The 19,928-nt window shown below is 33.9% G+C and overlaps 1 protein-coding gene across 2 annotated transcripts in view; it reads right to left on the bottom strand.

The window, feature by feature from the left end:
* The window catches only part of LOC148600209 (chitin synthase chs-2-like), a 31,945-nt gene that overhangs the window by 7,934 nt on the left and 4,083 nt on the right, over positions 1-19,928 (bottom strand). For both annotated transcript variants that reach the window (XM_088557384.1, XM_088557383.1), the window contains exons 3-9: positions 12,674-12,748; positions 10,225-10,714; positions 8,403-9,349; positions 7,697-7,796; positions 6,818-6,948; positions 6,281-6,363; positions 5,659-5,767 (exon numbers count right to left, since the gene is read on the bottom strand). In XM_088557384.1, coding sequence (XP_088413510.1) covers positions 5,659-5,767; positions 6,281-6,363; positions 6,818-6,948; positions 7,697-7,796; positions 8,403-9,349; positions 10,225-10,714; positions 12,674-12,738 — 1,925 coding nt within the window. In that variant the 5' untranslated portion in view covers positions 12,739-12,748. The remainder of the gene's footprint in view (positions 1-5,658; positions 5,768-6,280; positions 6,364-6,817; positions 6,949-7,696; positions 7,797-8,402; positions 9,350-10,224; positions 10,715-12,673; positions 12,749-19,928) is intronic.

Genomic DNA, 19,928 nt, shown 5'->3' with positions numbered 1-19,928 from the left:
GTATTAAGCGAAACGAAGTCATTAAATCGTCGAGGTTTCTTCTTATCTCTTCGTGTTCGATCATTAACGGAATAGCCGTCCCGATTTTGTCTATTTGTAAATTGTCCGTAATGCGGTCTGAGATGCAAGACGTTTCTATAGAAAGTTTGACCGTTATCTGACCTCACATGGACACTTGTTCCACTTTGCTTTACAACTATGTATACTTTATGTTCATACATTGCCGAAAGTTTATCTCCACCTCTCTTTGTAAGAATTACATTTTGTTCTTCAAGAAATATCTGGTAGTTCTTTGCTTTTGTCTTATCGGCACAGTGTTTCCCGGGAGCTTTCTTTTTAGCATCTCGTTCATTAAGAAACGCTTTAAATTCGTCCGACACGAATTGACTGCCATTATCAGAAACATAATCCATGGACTGAAAACATTCGGCGCAATTTGTTAATGATTGTAGCACTCGAAGTCGACTTGATAATGTCAACCTCGGGAAATCTCGAATAGTAATCGATTACTACTTACAGATATTCGTTGTTTGAATACGGACCGCTTAAATCGATAACTAATTTTTCCCAAAGACCGTCAGGTAACTCTGTCATTGTAACAGTTGGCGGTCGAGGCGTATTTGATACTAATTGGCAAGCATGGCAATTTTGCATGATTCTACATCGGAGTCAATATATGGCCACCAAACTTTTTCACGTAGTAACTGCTTTGTTTTAACTACTCCCTGATGCGATTCGTGAGCAAGACTAAGAACGTGTTTTCGCTGATTACTTGGGATCACTATTTTTACCACTTTGAGGATTATAGAGTTCTTTCAAGATAAAATGGCTTCATCTGTCCTTGTTTAGACACAATTTCGAATTTGATTCATTGTTTTGTCTCGTGCGGATGCATTTTCAATTTCTTTCAAAGTCATCGTTTTCGGACATACACTGACTGCAATATAATTAAGATAATTTTCTGTTTCATCACTATCATCTCCTACACTGCTTTCCATTGGCTAACGTGACAATATATCAGCCGCATTTAAATATCCAGGTCGGTATTTCACTGTGAACCTGTGATTTTTTAGGTTTAGAACCCATTTTTAATGCGTGGCGGCGCTTTATGTGCTGCGGTAAAAATTCGTTTTAAATGTTTGTGGTCAGTAAATACGGTAAAATCCATTCCATACAAATACATATTGAAACGACAGATTCCCCAGTAAACTCCTAGAGCCTCACGCTCTGTTTGTGAATACCTTCTTTCGACCGGGCTTAATGTTCGACTTGGGTAGGCCACTGGCCTATAGTCACTATTGGTTTGTTTTTGTGTTAAGAATGATCCTATACCAAAACGAGACGCATCCACGATGATACTTGTTTCGGCATTTTGGTTGTAGTATGCCATTACTTCGGCACTTGTAAGTAATTGTTTTAGTGTTTCAAATGCTGTTTGTTGTTCGGCAGTCCAGTGCCATTCAACTTCTTTTCTTGTCAACTTGCGAAGCGGTTCTGCAATAGTTGCGAAATTTGGAATATGTTTAGCACAAAAATTAACTAATCCCAAGAAAAATTTGACACTTGCTGGTGTCGTTGGCATCTCGAAATTACGCACTGCTTCGATCTTGTTTGTATCAGGTTGGACACCATCCTTTGATAATAAATGTCTCATGAAGTTCAATTGTGTTTTGTTGAACTCGCATTTGCCTCGGTTCAAGGTTAGATTCTTTTCACGGAGTCGGGTAAGCAATGCACGAAGTGTTTTATCATGTTCCTCTTGGTTTTGCGCATAGATAATTATATCGTCGGCAATATTTTTACAACCTGGTATGTCTTGTATTGTCTGCTCAATAACACGTTGGTGTAACGCGGGTGTGGACTTAATTCCAAACATTAGTCTCTTGTATCTGTACAGGCCTTTGGGACATACGAATGTGTTGATATAACGCTATTCTTCTGATTCTATCTGATGAAAAGATTGGTTTAGATCTAGTCGAGAAAATATCGCAGATCCATTCATTTGTTGCAGAACATCCTCTAAATTTGGAATCGGAAAACGTTCTCTCTGAACAGCTACGTTTGCTTGTCGCATGTCTACGCACAGACGGACTTCATTGTTTTTCTTAGGCACTACTACCAAGCCTGAAACCCATGGAGTCGGACGACTGACTTTCTCTATAACGTCGGAATTCTCCAGTTCTTTTATTTTTATTTCTACTTGTTTTCTCATTTTAAACGGAATTTTTCGTACTGACTGAGCAACAGGTTTTATTGATTTGTCTATGTGCAATTTCAATTTGAAGTCTTTAAGTTTACCAAGACCTACGAATCTGTCTTCAAATGAACTGATTATCGTGTCTGTGTTGGAGTTAGAAAGGTTGTTGACACTATTTAACATTTCGATGTGGAGCAATCCTAAACCAGTAACAGTTTTATAGCCAATTAACAGCCTTCCATCTCCGTTAATTATGTGAAATTCTACATCAGGCCTGTTATCTTTGAATGTCATGCTCAATTTAATCTTGCCAAACATTTCTAAAGGTGTTTTGCTACCGTACGGAAATACATTGACTGCACACTTCTGAGATTTTGGTACCTTTAACTTTTCAAATGTTTTTTGTCTGTCTATTACGTTGATAGAAGCCCCGGAATCAATGAGAAAATCGACAACTTTACCTTAAATAGAAACCGGAACGACAGCATTGTTTTTTCCATTCAATGTAAATATTTCAAATTCTTCGTCCTTGATCGCATGAACATTTTTTGTTGATTTTGTCTTGCACAGTTTTGCAAAATGTCAGATTTTTTCCACATTTACGACATGTAATATTTCGAGATATTCTGCAATCTCTTGAATTGTTTGAATTGCTTCGGTTTTTGTCTGATGTTGTTTATTTCTGGATCTTCTATACACGGCTCGGCTTTGTTGCTATTTTCCATCTTCTCGGAGTGTGTTACAGCTAATTCAAATGTTCTGTAAAGTCTCTGAACTTTTTCTAACGTTAGATCTTGCGCTGCTAGAAGCTTCTTTCTTAATTCGGTTGATTTACACCCATCAACAATTGGGTCTCGAATCATATCTTCACGTTGGTCTGGCCTAAAGTCACCAACGATACAGAGTTTTGAAATTCTCACAATAAAATCATCTATTGTTTCTATGTCGTGTTGCTTAGCTTTCCTGAACATATGTCTCTCAAACTGTATATGTTTCTTTGGTTCATGATAATTGTTCAGTGCCGTAACAGCTTGATCATATTTAGTTCCCGGATCGGTAAATGTTTCGAAAATGTCTTGTACTTCATGTCCAGCTATATGTAGTAACAGCTCTTTTCTGTTCATCTTTAGACACTCCGGTTGCTTTTGCGTAATACTCGAACCGTTTTAAATACTGTTCCCAGGATTTCGCAAGAGATTTGTTTCACCAATAACTTTGAACGGTTCTAGTGCATGCAAATCCAAATGTCAAGCCATTGTTTAAATGTGAAATAGGAATTTATTCTTATCACGTATATACCAGAATTTAATCTTCAATAAAAGTTCTATCGGAATTTAATCCTCATCCTCTATTTGTTTTTTATAGAGAAAATCACCATCCTTTTCGCTTTTCCGAGAAGTGTACTACTTACGTTATACCCGACGAAAAAATATTTTGCATGAGAAGCTATTGAAAAAGAATATTCCGTCACGCACATTAGCTCATATCATCTTAACTATCTTTCAAAATTTCACCAGTATCCTTTCAGAAGTTGAAGATTATACATGTTAAACCCCTGTCATTTAACATCTCCATTTGAGTGATCTGCTAATATTATTCTTCATGCAGATCTACAGATGATGCATTGTTCTCCTGTTTATATTTCATTACAATATATTTTACTGTTCATTAAGTCTTGTTGTTGTAAATATTGTACATGTAAAATTCATAAGTTCGTGTTACTTTGAATTCGAAAAAATGTCCTCATTGAATTGTACATATAAGGCATATCCCTCCTATGCGTCAGAATTCATATAAATACACTGAGCGATTTAGTAGGATTCGCGCAAAGAATTGCAAAGTATTAATTTCTTGAATATAAACATTGCGTTGTATCATCTCGCTCTATGCATATCTTTATATAATACCTTTGCAGTTGTATCAAAATCCCATGAGGGGTTAAAATAAATGTGATGAAATAATCGGGTAGTCAAATATACAGGGACACAATTGAATTCGCTATGCTATATTGAATATGATAATGGAAAGAAGTGCTCTGTGAATACTTCAAACGTCTAAGACACGTCTTAACGAAGGAATCTTATCTTATGCAACGTGAATAACCTAAGGTAGTAGACCTTGGGTACCCCCAAAATTAATTTTTCCATAATTCAATTTTCTTTGAATTTGTTCATGATATCACACTAACTGTGGGCATCAATTAGCAAATTTTAAAGGAAATTAACCGTGGGAAATTTGAATAATGAAGACTAAACTACTGCTATTTTCAAAATTCTGAATCATTGGCCAAACTGAACTACATCTTGTATTTTAGGGACTTTTTGACAATATATTTAAAAGAACAACTGCATATTAAATATGAAATAAAATTCACTTTAAATGGATTGATATTTCAGATTTAACATGAAATTTTATTTTTTCCATTTTGTAAAAAAAATACAAGACTTTTTATTTACCAAAGTTACAAAAAGGGGGTAATTTTTAGCTATTTGTTCATATAAAAACCTCAACTCTGTGAGAAAGTCCATAACTCAATTTTCGTACAAAATGTATATTATAGGGACTATTCATGTGCAAATCAATAAACACATTTTCAGAAAAGTTCACGGTGTAGTGTTTTTAATGTTTTAATGATTGTAGGGTAAGGTATTGAAATATTGTTTTAATAATTAATCATTATGACTAAAATCATGTTAATATTCAATAAGGTTACCGAATATTAAACTATGATGACATATTGATGAAAGAGAATTGCCAGGCAGAGATTAAGTCAACTATTGTGGCAAATTAATGTCACGCAAATATTAATACTTCTGCATGAAGGGACAAACTTATATGCTAAACTTAGTTCAATGCTGGATAGAGTCATATGCGGAACAAAGCAACAGAATTAAACAGAATGCTTAAAATATGATAAGGTATTATATAGAAATATATTTTATTTACTCGTAAATGTTAGGGAGTTATAAAACTGGCAAGGTTAATGGGTAGCCGTCTAGTCTTTTGGCAGAGATTATTTTCATATTTAAATTTGGATATTTCATCTATAAGAATCTTGGCTTGCAGTAGAATGCATCTTTTCAAACGTTATCCCAGCTTATAAAAATATATTTCTCAATGCACCCACTAGAAACATTAAATATATACTTCAAAAAAGCAGAGTTGCTGGGGCTGGCATCTTTGTTCTAGAAGTTGAACCCTTTCTTGGAGTTATTTCGTATTAACATCAACATTACTTTGAAGCTTGCATATTAGGAGTCTTTCAAACGTTATAGGGACTAAAATTCTTTCAATTTGTATTACCTCCCTTACCCTGGGTCTATTACATTAATTTAGTAGACAGAGCTGATTTAAAAAATTAAATTCTCAACAAGCTAGAGTCAAATAATATTCTTTTTATCTTTTAGATTCTTAACAGCAGACTGAGAAACTATCGTTGTCCAGTGAAAATATAGAATTACCTTCCAGCAATATTCATAACCTCGATAAAAGTTTTGACATATGAATTTACATCTGGATATTTTTCGCCATCTGGAATCGGATCAAATGCGTCGTCAAAGAAAACGTGAGCTTAAATGATAAAATGTATGATTGATTATATTTTTTTCAAAGTTTGGTGCATTCAAAATCAATACACGATCATAATTAAAAACGTGTACAGCATATCGAAGTTTACAATATATAAAAGTAGTATTTTTTGTACTTGAGTACCTAAGGCAGTTTCAACAATTGGAATGGCAAGCAGTAGTAATTAAGCAAATCATGACCGCTCAAGATATTTTTTATAAAACTTGTTAGAAAGTATCAATACGTCCAAATTTATTTTTATTATCGGAAATACCTTTACCAGGACCATTGCAGTGGCTTCCAACTTCCCCATCTTGACCCTGATATTGTCTCTTTTTATACAGACTTTCTTTTTGTTTATTCCGTTTTACAAAAGCCTTATGTCATTAAGATCTCCTTTAAAGGAGAAAAATATCGTCAAAACTCTCAAAATGTTTTCATAAAAACTGAACTAGGATAAAATAGTTTTTATAATAAGTTATAATTTGAACATTTATATTAAAAAAAAAGAATTACCCTCCAAATCAAAAGTCTCTACGTCACTGCTTTTGCCAGTGGCCTCTGCTTTAAGATTGTTGGTGTATTGTTTCATATCCAGCCTAAATTATACACCAGTAAATGAAAATAGAAGACATCAGTAAAGATGATTGAAGTATAAATTATGAAATCAGCCTTGAATATCAGAAAATGCTTTATATACAAGCACCTCTGCATTAGAAAAAAATTACAAAAAATATATATATTGAAGTATTCGATTGCAAAAGGTTAAAAGTTGTTATAAGTTGCAGACAAACAATGTTGTATATACAAGGATTATCATATATATCTTGCTGAATGAAAACCAGGTCAAGGCTACAGCGACACATGTGCATTTGTATTGTAGCACTTGTGTTGAAATATTTGACATTTATCAATTAAAAAATGGCATCATTTTTAGAGGATTCTTGATTCATCATCAGCTTCTTTAACACAATTACATGCGATTCCTTTTCATGTGATTTTAAACTGACTTGGTTAAGACTTGCTTTAAACATTATTTCAAAAGTGTGTTACCTGAATATTGACTTGAGAAGTTGTGTCATTTCATTTGCTGTTTCATGCCACATCGTGGCACAACATGCATACAATGTCTTTCGTTTTTTTCCACTGCAGTTTCTCTCGCAAGATCCTCCATCCCCTTTTGCCTATATCAAGTTATGGTAACTGTGTTTAAATCGATCGTCACAATTGGTTGAAACATGAATAAGTGGACGTGTATTTAACTCAGAAACAATAACGTTTATTTCAGCGATAATTAGTTATAAGAAACAAATCGCGTCATTCAAACTTACTCAACTTGATACGTAACATAGTACTTAATGAATTATGTGAAAAAAAGCTTCAAAGCAAACTCTAGTACATTTTTATGGTACATGAAGATTGTGAATGGGGAGACGGGAGAATGGGGTGGGTAAGTTGAATTAGTGTATGGAGGATGGTGAAAGTATATTTTAAAGTATCTATTCTTATGAAAAATTTTTAAATAAGTTAGAACAGTTGAAATGTTGACGAATTTAGAGATATAAAATTCAACTAGAAAACTTAAATAGTTGATAAAACAAATACAATGATGATTCTATGGGGAAAAGGGAATTTTCTACGGGTAATGGACAATTCACAATGGAGACTAGGGCAGGTATATAGGTTAAATAGGTAGTCTATACCGTTCAAGAGCTGTAATAACGCGGAATATTTAATCAGTTTCAAATTAAAGAAATGCAAAGAATTGCTTCCCATGTTCTTTCATGTAATTTGTGGTGTGTCTATTTTCTCGGTGTAGTTTAAATTGCTGCAAGTTCTGTAAATATTTGTACTCGGCAGAAATCTCGATTAGTAGTGTATAAGCAGTTAAAAGTGAAATCATCGGATGTTATACATGTTTTATATTTTTACCTTAATATTTATGGTGTCGTATTCCAGATCCACTCGTCGTCGGTTTTGTAAAAGGGATAGGTCCAAAAATACTCCGCAGAAAAATGAAGAAACGAAAATCCTGAAAAAAAAAAAGATTTATGTAAATGCTCGTTACAACATAAGTGTTAATTAATAGGATGATATTAAAAATAGTTATGTTTCGTTAAAGAAACATATATAACAGATCGGTAAAATATCCGAAGGGATAACAAATCTCATACGTATAAATATGCATATAGTTCATTTCCTTTGAACACTGAATGTTACATTAACATATTATTTAACATTTTACAATCCTGCAAAAAACATATTTCTTGCGACATATATATGTATATATATATCTATATACAACGTCTCAGAATGTGATGACTCCATTTGCTACACTGCTCCATCGGATCAAATTGATACAGGAAAGATAACGTAAACTTATAGAAGGATCTGCAAAATTACCAACGATGTTAGAACTGTCAAATTTGCGATCCAAATTTTTGGTTGTTCCCTCTGCGGGACTCGAACTCGTGCCGTTGTGACATCGCAAACAATGTTAAGTTTTACCTGTTAACTTGATTTCTTCAGTTATATCTTAAAAAAATAAGATACGTGTGTAAAACTTGATTCATGTGTACATGTATGCCTATTACATTGTGTTGCAACTAGTAATTATATGTAATTTTGTTATTCTCACCTGGTTGTTTCTCCGTGTCTGTAACCATTTACTGCCCATACATGTCTTGTAATCAAAATGATGGAAATATAGAGTAAGAAGAACGCTATAAATATATAAGTGTTCTGTGTAACTAAATCATTACCATCACGTATGCACCAATCAGAAAAGAAGAAGTCACACGATTCTAACCGGAGTATCGATGGCTTGTGCATTATACCAACCAGAGTTCCTGTAGTAGCCAGTGGAAGAAGCAACATTGGTAAACTAAATCCAAATCTTTGACAGAAAATAACACACACGCTTTTTGATGCTTTATAGCATACATAGCTACATGTTATATTTACAACAGCCAATAAAAAAGGTGCACTACCGTTGCAAAGGTCATTGCATCCTAGATTTGTGTCTCCAAAAAGAGACTTAATTTTCGACATTCCATTATTAAATAAAGACTTGAATCCGTCTGAAGAATTTATTGACCTACTCGTGAATATAGTAATCACTGCTAGAAAAGTAATGATAATCTTCCAAAGACTTGTCAAACATGACACTTTGGTTCGACCTAACTGGAGTTCTCTTTTAAGTCTTCTAACTAATTTACTCTCTTCACTGCCAAAGGAGACATAATTTTCCCAATACTTAATTGATGTTAATGTGGCTCCAACTATGAACAACGCTATTAACCATGGGGTTTCGAGATGTAATGCTATAACGGCAGTTCCAGCAAGCTGTAATAGGAAACCCAGAAATGGATATGCTAACGATGGTGTTGAATCCTCGTTACAGAGTAAGAATTTGGGCAAATGTCTACTTTTTGCACTTACTGTTTTGTCAATAATGTCACAAATCGGTGGGAATATGATAACAGCCATATAAACAACAGAAGCAGAGACAGCATCCATCGTCGGTAAAATAACAAACGTAAGTATTGAAAGACCAATCGAATGAAACGTCTCGATAATTAAAACCTGGAAATCAATGGGTAAAATGAACGGTCTACAAATATATACGTTCAGTCAAATAATACATAAATTTACATTGTTCACTGTGAGCATGTACAACCCCTTGACTATTCAAACAGTTAATGAACAGTTAATGAACATCGAAAGCTCTTGCAGTTATTTGTTCATTATGTAACTTTCTTTGTTTTTTTTTCATTATAGATGTTGTGATTGCATTTTGAATTCTACTTTAAACACACATTGAGGGAGTTGTTATAAAAAATATGTATTGTGTTATCTAAAAGAACTGTTCTGTTCGTGTTCAATAATACATAGCTCCAGTAGATAAATTTTGTTCACGTGGACATTCAGTCTTGGATTACGTGTAACTTCATTACATTTGTTGTCACGAAAATCTGCGAACATAGCACATATGGACAAAGCTATTGTTAGCATTCTAAACGCTGTTAAGACGTGTAAAATTGAACTTCACATCCAGTTTTAATTGCTTGAACCAAAAACTAGCACAAATAGTAGCCTGAGAAAATATTCACATTTAAAGCAGACAGTATTAAATATGTCCTTATTTAGTTTGAATAGCAGGACACATAAATATCACACATTAAATTATGTTCATGAATAAAACTGAGGGCTATAATTTGACTTGAAAATATTGAAGGGGCAAAACCAACCGGTGCATCTGCAATGAATTAATATGTATTTGTTAATTGCCAAGGCAAACGTGTGTGTGATTTGTGTATTGAATTCCCCATAATCAAAATTATTTGAGCAATATTTGTTTTTTTTTAATTTACATTAGCTAAATATGAACATGCTTATAAAAGGAGAAAAAACAAAATTTCAAAAGTATTTTTCTTGTCTTTCAATAGTCTTCTACTTACCGGTACAAACACTGCCAATTTCAATTGACGGTTCGATTTGAAGATTACTCTAAATAAAGTTGAGAAGAATGTGAGGATATAAGGTGCGATGACAACAAGAAAGGTTGCCCAGATCCAAGTCTCATCTATGTACGATCTTGAGTCAAAACATTTTAACATGGGAGTATTGATTTGACATTGTAAATCAGTAAAAGTAGTGTTTAAACATGCCCAGTCATTTGCAACGAACATATTTAAGTTACTTTGACCAGCAGTGATATGTGAATTACAGTCTTCAACTAGTAACCCACCAAGTTTATTCAAGGTATTTGTCGAATTATTTGGTGGCTGAATATGCCAAACCAATATATGCAAAGAAATTCGGGATACCCATCCACTTCCTAATACGGTGACAAATAAGAATATGGCAAAGATGACTTTTAGAATCTTCTCAGCAGGTGGTAACTTTGATTCTTTAAACCCTTCGTATTCAATCTGACTATCATCTATCCTAAAGACAGACAAAACTTATATAAATTAAGCTAAAAGCTGCTATAGCTATCATTTTCGTATTTTTTTTTTTTTTTTTTGTTTCTGTTAAAATATGCCTTAACTTTGAATTATGTATACTAAATTATATAGTTTCCCTGCATAATTTTATTTGATATTCACAAATAAAATGCATGAAATAGGTGTCGATACATTTGTTGTTTTGCAAGAAAAAATCGACCTAGATAAATCAATATGCATGTAACTTCTGAGACCGTAATTCGCGCAGATGCTACAGGGGTCGATTTTTTTTTTTTTAAATCTGATTGCAAGTGAAAGTGGTTAATCAACGGCAAGGAAGACCGACGAACCCAAGCCGTAAAAGAAAAAGGGTTCGAATATAAAGCAAGGATCTTTTTGTAGTTTAAGTATTGTGATATAATGTGACACAAACATGGTCAGTAATTGTCATTATTTATTTGAAAACTAATCAATTAATAGATGAAATGAAATGTAAACAAGACATGTGCTTACCTGTGTATCCGTTATTGTTTTTTTTTTTTTTTTTTGTTATTTTACCAGGTGATTGTCCTGTCGGCAATCTTACGAAGTAATGGCGAAAAATAATTAGTTCAGAGCTATCGATTTTCTTTGATTAAAAAAACGTTGTTTTTGTAGGTATTATCGGCATTTATTGCTTCAATTGCATTACTACAAACTTATTACATTGAATCAGCAAAATTCAGTAGAATCAGAACTGAACAAATTTGGCAACTAATGCAACTTTAACAAATTTAAAATTAATACAAATATTGTTGAGGAAATAATCATATAGACAAATGTATTAATTGGGCCTACAAGTGTTTTTATTCATACATTTGGTATGAATTTAACATTTTATATTTTAGAAGTGTTTATAGCATCGTCATTTTAGGTTTTACTTTTCTTAAGATTACAAATAGATAAAACTATTTATTAATGAAAAGGTGACCATTACTGTTTCATCAAATAAGATTGGTAAACACATAGTAAAATAAATGGATTGGAACCCCGAATTTAAATATAACTTTACCGTTAAATTTAAATAAATACCCCTTAAATATGTATCGTAAGCTTCGGTGAAAAATTGTCATTTTCATTCATTATTATTTTCTTTTCGAACAAAAGTATAAGGTTGGCTACATTGATTGAATAAAATCAAGCGATTGATCATAACCTTCCAGTTTGTTACCAGTATGTTCCGGGTCAACTCATAATCAACTACACATTATTGACTAAATAGAGATGTATGTTATCGGTAATCTTTACTTTAGTTTCTTTGTGACATTGACATAATGTAATATTATTTTCATTTTTTCCAATTTCCTGTATCCTTTTACGATATTCCATCGACAGTTTTGACGATTGTATGATATACGCTCGAGTATTTACCGCATGAATTTAGGTTTTAATATAACAATTGCTATGCCTACGTACGCTTTCAAGCTTGTTTCCATTTGGTTATATGTGTACGTGTGTTTGGTGCACATATTTAATTTTACTCGGGTACTACAGAAAAGGGCATGCAAATCGTGAATTGTGTCAATTACTTCTTATTATTTATGATTTTCTAAATACTAAAAAAAAACATAGCAGTTATGAATATATTGCATATTCTACATATTCTGGAATGTTGTACAGAGGAATTATAACCAGATGATTAGGTAGATATTAATTAAAAAATAAGTTGAATCAATGACGTTTCGTTTCTTACCACACATTTAAGTAGTAAGATAACTGACATCAGCTCATTTCGATTTGGATTGTTTATTGTAATGAACTACATGTATCAATGCATTATTCTTTAGACAACCTTCCAAATAAAGATAGAAAGGTTTTGCAAACGTTTGTGAACACTTGATGTTGTTTCAAATATCCTGAATATGTATCAGTGATTACTATTGAAGTGATACAGAAACATACAAATAAAATAACTACTTACTCTGGGATATCATTGTTCTTTTTCTTTTTTAAATCCAAATTGTTTGGGTTAAAAACTCTAGCCATGTCGAATGATCTACAATTAAAACAAAGCAATACTAATATTATGAGAGTGTTTAGATTTGGATTGAATTGAACACTATAGAGACACATCGTGGAGTTAACTCCTTTGACGTTGTTGGATGAATTTAATTCAAGGTGTGTATGATAGTTAAGCGCTTCAATTAGTTACTCACACTGCACTGCCGTTTTGACTACATTGAACACTATAATGACACTTAGTGGAGGCAACTTCTTTTACACCAATGGATTTATTTTATTCCAATTGTGTAGGATTGTAAGACACGACACGTAGCTTATCATACTGCACTGTCATTTTGATACAGCAACCTTTATAGAATAATCAACCATATAGCATAGTATCATATGTAAGGAGGTATCAATAGTATGTGCAAAATATTAACAATGAACTTTGTCTAAGTGAATGAAGTTTGAAAAGGGAAATTGAAACAGACATTTGTACTCATGGATATATATTTAATAGACCACTGCAGGCTCAGTAAATACCACTGTATGAAAACGCCAAGTAAACAACATGTCCACCTTACGACATTTACTGGAAACTGTTATACAGACATCGTGCAATTAATTACCTAATATACTAATAAGGTTGATTTTAATAGTACAGTCACAGAATTCATGAAAATAAACTTTCAAGCAACTTATATTCTAGCATTTTTTTTTGCTTGAGAACATGAACTCAAAGAAGTAAAACTGAGATTCAAATGAAATTGAAAGATGACAGAATTTCGTGTATTATTGTTCAAAAGACGTATGTTCGGTCAATGATATTTTTAACCGGACCTAACCAAAACATAATTTAATTTACTTTTAATTTTCTGAAAGAAACGATTATTATTTCATGTACAGTATTTCTACAAAACAGTAGTTCAGCAAATATTCAGAATAAAGAGACAAAACCGTTATAGTGTTAAAGCTCACAATATAAACAACTTTTGTCATGTCCTAAATTTTTTTCCTTATGATTTGTAAACGTCGGTAGTATAATGTAGAAGCATTTAATTTTTGTTGAACTTTAAAAAAACGGTAAAAGTATTGTAAACTAATCTGGAATTTAGATGTTGGCTTTGTATCAGAATCTGAATTTTTTTTTTTAAGCAAAGTGACGAGTAGACTGTATGACAGCGGTGCACTGACAAAATTCCAACATGTGTTTTCATATGTTTTAGGACTTGCATGAACAAAAACATTTATCTCTGATTTGATATATTGATACACGAAAAAAACATAAATAAAATCATATAGTAATTATATGTTTTATCTATAGGATTGCAAAAAATTATCAAGAGAACCAAGATTCTAGAGGAAATCAAAAGAATGTAATCCAGGAACAAATACCAGACATGGAAAACAGACAAACACGACAAAAGATAATAAAACAACTAAAATAATACATACAAAATCACACATAAAAAGAATACCATTTACGAAACATGTGATTTTATGTACTTTGAACGCACAAAAATCTATTTTAAACATATACATGTATGCTTGTCAAAAATAAATGCTTCAATATGAAAGAAAAATATGGAAAGATATGTTGAAATTTAACATGGGTAGAACAAATTCAACGGGTTAAATGATGATACTCATTATTTTGTCAATCACATACATTTACAGGAAACGAAGAGAATACAAATGAAATATATCTCATCATCTTAAAGTAACATGAGGAAATTAACATAACCATCTGTGAAGTTCCCATAAAATAAAACACCGACTAAGTTTTTCAGACTATAGAAAGGTCTGAAAAATTCCCAACGATGTTAGAACTGTCAAATTTGCGATGCAAATTTTTTGTCGTTCCCTCCCCGGGACTCGAACTCGTACTGCTGTGACATCATCTGGACTTTGTACAGGCGGTGTTGCCATAGATGTCACAGCAGTACGAGTTCGAGTCCTGCGGAGGGAACGACAAAATATTTGCATCGCAAATTTGAACATCGTTGGGAATTTTTCAGACCTTTCTATACGTTTATATATCTTCCCTGTATCAATTTGATCCGATGGAGCAGTGTAGCAAATAGAGTCGATACATACTGAGATGTTGTATAATAATGATTTGTTGTGACGTGCATCATTATTTGATCCTCTATCCTACATATAAACATCTAAATGAACTGTCCCGTACCACCATACATCGTGTACTAAGTTACAACCCTAGATTAATTCTACGAGGAGGAATGACCCGGCCAGCGAAAGCTATATTTTAATATAGCCTAGCTGGCCGAGTGTTCTAGGGCGCAGGACTTTGTGCAGGCGGTGTTGCCATAGATGTCACAGCAGTACGAGTTCGAGTCCTGCGGAGGGAACGACAAAAAATGTGCATGGCAAATTTGACAGTCCTAACATCGTTGGGAATTTTTCAGACCTTTCTATACGTTTATATATCTTTCCTGTACCAATTTGATCCGATGGAGCAGTGTAGCGAATAGAGTCGTCACATTCTGAGACGTGTACCAATTTGATCCGATGGAGCAGTGTAGCGAAAGAGTCGTCACATTCGGAGAGGTTGTACGTCTCAGAATGTGACGACTCTTTTCGCTACACTGCTCCATCGGATCAAATTGATACAGGGAAGATAACGTAAACTTAAGGGTCTGAAAAATACAAGCATATTTTTGGTCGTTCCTTCCGCGGGACTCGAACTCGTACCGCTGTGACAGCTATGGCAACACTGCCTGCACTAAGTCCAGCGCCCAATGATGTCACAGCGGTAAGAGTTCGAGTCCCGCGGAGGGAACGACCAGAAATTTGCTTCGCAAATTTGACAGTTCTAACATCGTTGAAAATTTTTCAGACCTCTCTATACGTTTATATATCTTCCCTGTATCAATTTGATCAGATGGAGCAGTGTAGCAAATAGAGTCGTCACATTCTGAGATGTTGTATAATATTGATTTGTTGTGACATGCATCATTAATTTGATCCTCTATCCTACATAATAACATCTAAATGAACTGTCCCGTACTGCCATACACCGTGTACTAAGTTACAGCCCTAGATTAATCCTACGAGGAGGAATGACCCGGCCAGCGAGTGGTCTATGGCGCTGGACTTTGTGCAAGCGGTGTTGCCATAGATGTCACAGCGGTACAAGTTCGAGTCCTGCGGAGGGAACGACAAAAAATTTGCATCGCAAATTTGACAGTTCTAACATCGTTGGGAATTTTTCAGACCTTTCTATACGTTTATATATCTTCCCTGTATCAATTTGATCCGATGGAGCAGTGTAGCAAATAGAGTCGTCACATTCTGAGATGTTGTGTAATATTGATTTGTTGTGACGTGCATCATTAATTTGATCCTCTATCCTACGTATTAACATCTATATGAACTGTTCTGTACCACCATACATCGTGTACTAAGTTACAGCCCTAGATTAATCCTACGAGGAGGAATGACCCGGCCAGCGAAAGCTATATTTTAAAATAGCCTAGCTTGCCGAGTAGTCTAGGGCGCTGGACATTGTGCAGGCGGTGTTGCCATAGATTTCACAGCAGTACGAGTTCGAGTCCCGCGGAGGGAACGACAAAATATTTGCATCGCAAATTTGACAGTTCTAACATCGTTGGGAATTTTTCAGACCTTTCTATACGTTTATATATCTTCCCTGTATCAATTTGATCCGATGGAGCAGTGTAGCAAATAGAGTCGTCACATTCTGAGATGTTGTGTAATATTGCTTTGTTGTGACGTGCATCATTAATTTGATCCTCTATCCTACATATTAACATCTATATGAACTGTTCTGTACCACCATACATCGTGTACTAAGTTACAGCCCTAGATTAATCCTACGAGGAGGAATGACCCGGCCAGCGAAAGCTATATTTTAATATAGCCTAGCTTGCCTAGTAGTCTAGGGCGCTGGACTTTGTGCGACGGTGTTACCATAGATTTCACAGCAGTACGAGTTCGAGTCCTGCGGAGGGAACGACAAAATATTTGCATCGCAAATTTGACAGTTCTAACATCGTTGGGAATTTTTCAGACCTTTCTATACGTTTATATATCTTCCCTGTATCAATTTGATCCGATGGAGCAGTGTAGCAAATAGAGTCGATACATACTGAGATGTTGTATAATATTGATTTGTTGTGACGTGCATCATTAATTTGATCCTCTATCCTACATATTAACATCTATATGAACTGTTCTGTACCACCATACATCGTGTACTAAGTTACAGCCCTAGATTAATTCTACGAGGAGGAATGACCCGGCCAGCGAAAGCTATATTTTAATATAGCCTAGCTGGCCGAGTGGTCTAGGGCGCTGGACTTTGTGTTAGAACTGTCAAATTTGCGAAGCAAATTTTTGGTCGTTCCCTCCGCGGGACTCGAACTCGTACCGCTGTGACATCTATGGCAACGCTGCCTGCACTAAGTCCAGCGCCCAATGATGTCACAGCAGTACCAGTTCGAGTCCCGCGGAGGGAACGACCAAAACCTTGCTTCGCAAATTTGACAGTTCTAACATCGTTGAAAATTTTTCAGACCTTTCTATACGTTTATATATCTTCCCTGTATCAATTTGATCCGATGGAGCAGTGTAGCAAATAGAGTCGTCACATTCTGAGATGTTGTATAATATTGATTTGTTGTGACATGCATCATTAATTTGATCCTCTATCCTACATAATAACATCTAAATGAACTGTCCCGTACTGCCATACATCGTGTACTAAGTTACAGCCCTAGATTAATCCAACGAGGAGGAATGACCCGGCCAGCGAGTGGTCTATGGCGCTGGACTTTGTGCAAGCGGTGTTGCCATAGATGTCACAGCGGTACAAGTTCGAGTCCCGCGGAGGGAACGACCAAAAATTTCCATCGCAAATTTGACAGTTCTAACATCGTTGGGAATTTTTCAGACCTTTCTATATATATATTTGAACTGAAAGGCAGGAAAAGTATTTCATATTGTCTTTCACCAACTTTCACAACTTTTAGTTTCATTTTTTTTTTTCTCTTTAAAGTTGCATATCATTGAACCTCATTATTTTCCAAATATATAAATAAACCCATTTGCAAGACTAGTGTCTGAATTCATTATTATATTGAAGAATGGTATCAAACGCATACACATATTTCGTATACATATTCGTTATGCACACGGTATGCTTTATTCTATTCACATTTTCATAAAACCGTTTATTATTATTATTATTATTATTTGTTTTTGTTTTGTTTTGTTTTGTTTGTTCGTTTGGTTTTTTTTTTTTGCGAAACACGAAAAAACGTACCTGTATTGATAAGATTGGAATTAATCAAATGAGAATGAAAAAAAAACTCTTAAAAAATAGTGTAATTCAATATTTTTGTGGATTAAATTTTTCTTTAACTTTACAAACGTCAACATCTACGATGATACGTTAGTACCAGAAAAGTTTTAAATTATGATTGATAATGATTGTTTTTTTTTTCAAGAACAAATTGTAAAATAAAAATGGAATTACTACCAGAGTTTTTTTTCAAAGCAGCTTTCATCAAAGTGGTTTTCGAAGACTAAGTTAATTCTGCTGTATAAGTATGATGAAGCTATGATAGTGTTAATGGTTACCAACCATTGCTTACGCAGCGAAAACTTATTCCTTGGGTCAAAGATGGTAAAAATATTTTTACCAGAGCCACCGAACGTGAAATAACCGTCTCCTTTGCGCTGCATATTGTAATTAACTTAATCGGTGTATTTTGGGTCACTTCGATTTTTGTCCTAGTGGTTATCAGACATATCGATGGAAACGCCAACAATCGAATCAGGTCAAGGCCACCCTTGGGGCTTCAATGTACGAAGAGGAAACCCTCATGGGCAGGCTGCAGCTGGTCCCAAAACAGCATGATACAGAAGTAAATTAGACAATAAATCAGTAAAAGCTGTGTTAATTTGTATTTCCTTCCAAACTTTGTGAACATTTACATTTTATTGAAAAAACGCTATATTATTCCGAATGAACTTTGACTAACAGAAAAATACAAGTACATTTAGAAGTTACATTGTTATGTTAGAATTTTAATAGTATCACTTGAACAAAGAAGACATTATTTGTTTAAATCTCCCATTTGTGCATGTTATTTGTAAACTTTGACGGGTCAGTAAAGATATTTGTTTATCCTGTCATCTCATATTGCCATATAAATGAAACTATGTGACACTACATGACAAAATTTAAATATAAATCAATACGAGATTATAATTCAATTTGAACTGCACGTTTCAAAATAAAATAAAAAAAAAAACTATTCATTTCAAACACTTTCAATCTCCTTATTTTGTCAAATCTCAGAACGTGTCAGTATTGAGTACTGTTTCCTTAGTTAGCTTAAATCATCTTGAAAAATCATCAACACTGTATTATACATTACAGCTCTATTAAACTATGGTTGGTTCAATTCGCTAAAGAAAACGATAATACATGTTCCAAATAAAAAAAAAATATGTTGTTTAAGAAAGAGACTTAAAAAATTCAATAGTCCCCTGATGTATATTAATTAATTTGAGAAAACTATTTACCCCCGATTCTGTATTGAAAGGAATCCGCAATCAATTTGCTTTGCACTCGCTGTACCAAAATCTCCATTTTTTAATTATTGTATTTGTTCGCGGTTACAAATAGAATTGATATAAACTGCTATAGTACTTTTTTAGGATATATAATTACACGTTCATGCTAAGGACTAACATAAAATATAGAGGAAATCTTTAACCAATAAAAAAACTACAACAGTCACGAAGCAAATGTTAAACATTGCGTAAATACATTAAATAATTTAAGGAGTAGCTTTCGAACTAATACGCCCTTTATTCGTTACACCTAAGTCATGTGCAAATGTACACAACGTCTGTTTGACAAGCTCATCAATACATATTACTGAATTGATTGTACAATTATTTACTACCAAGTAAAGTTTGATGAAAACCAACTAATCGTGAAGGTGTTATTATCAGGTTAAATGTCAAGTCTTTCATAGATATCTGCTGTGTATAACGTACACGCTTGTTTGCTTGTGAGGAATATGATAATGATTTGAAAAGACGAGTCAATAATTTACACTCAAGTATACTTTAACTAAAAAGTTTCTGATGAACAAAGCATTATTATAAAAATAGAAGTGAGGTATAATTGCCATGAGAAAATCGTCTGCAAAGGGCCAAAGAACGAACAATTAAAC

This window comes from Perna viridis, chromosome 13, assembly GCF_037379345.1.
Source record: "Perna viridis isolate PV_CMFRI_1.1 ecotype Kerala chromosome 13, ASM3737934v1, whole genome shotgun sequence".
NCBI classification, from domain to species: Eukaryota; Metazoa; Mollusca; class Bivalvia; order Mytilida; family Mytilidae; genus Perna; species Perna viridis.
The sequence above is the reverse complement of the archived record's forward strand: the minus strand, read 5'-3'. Positions and strand labels throughout refer to the sequence as shown.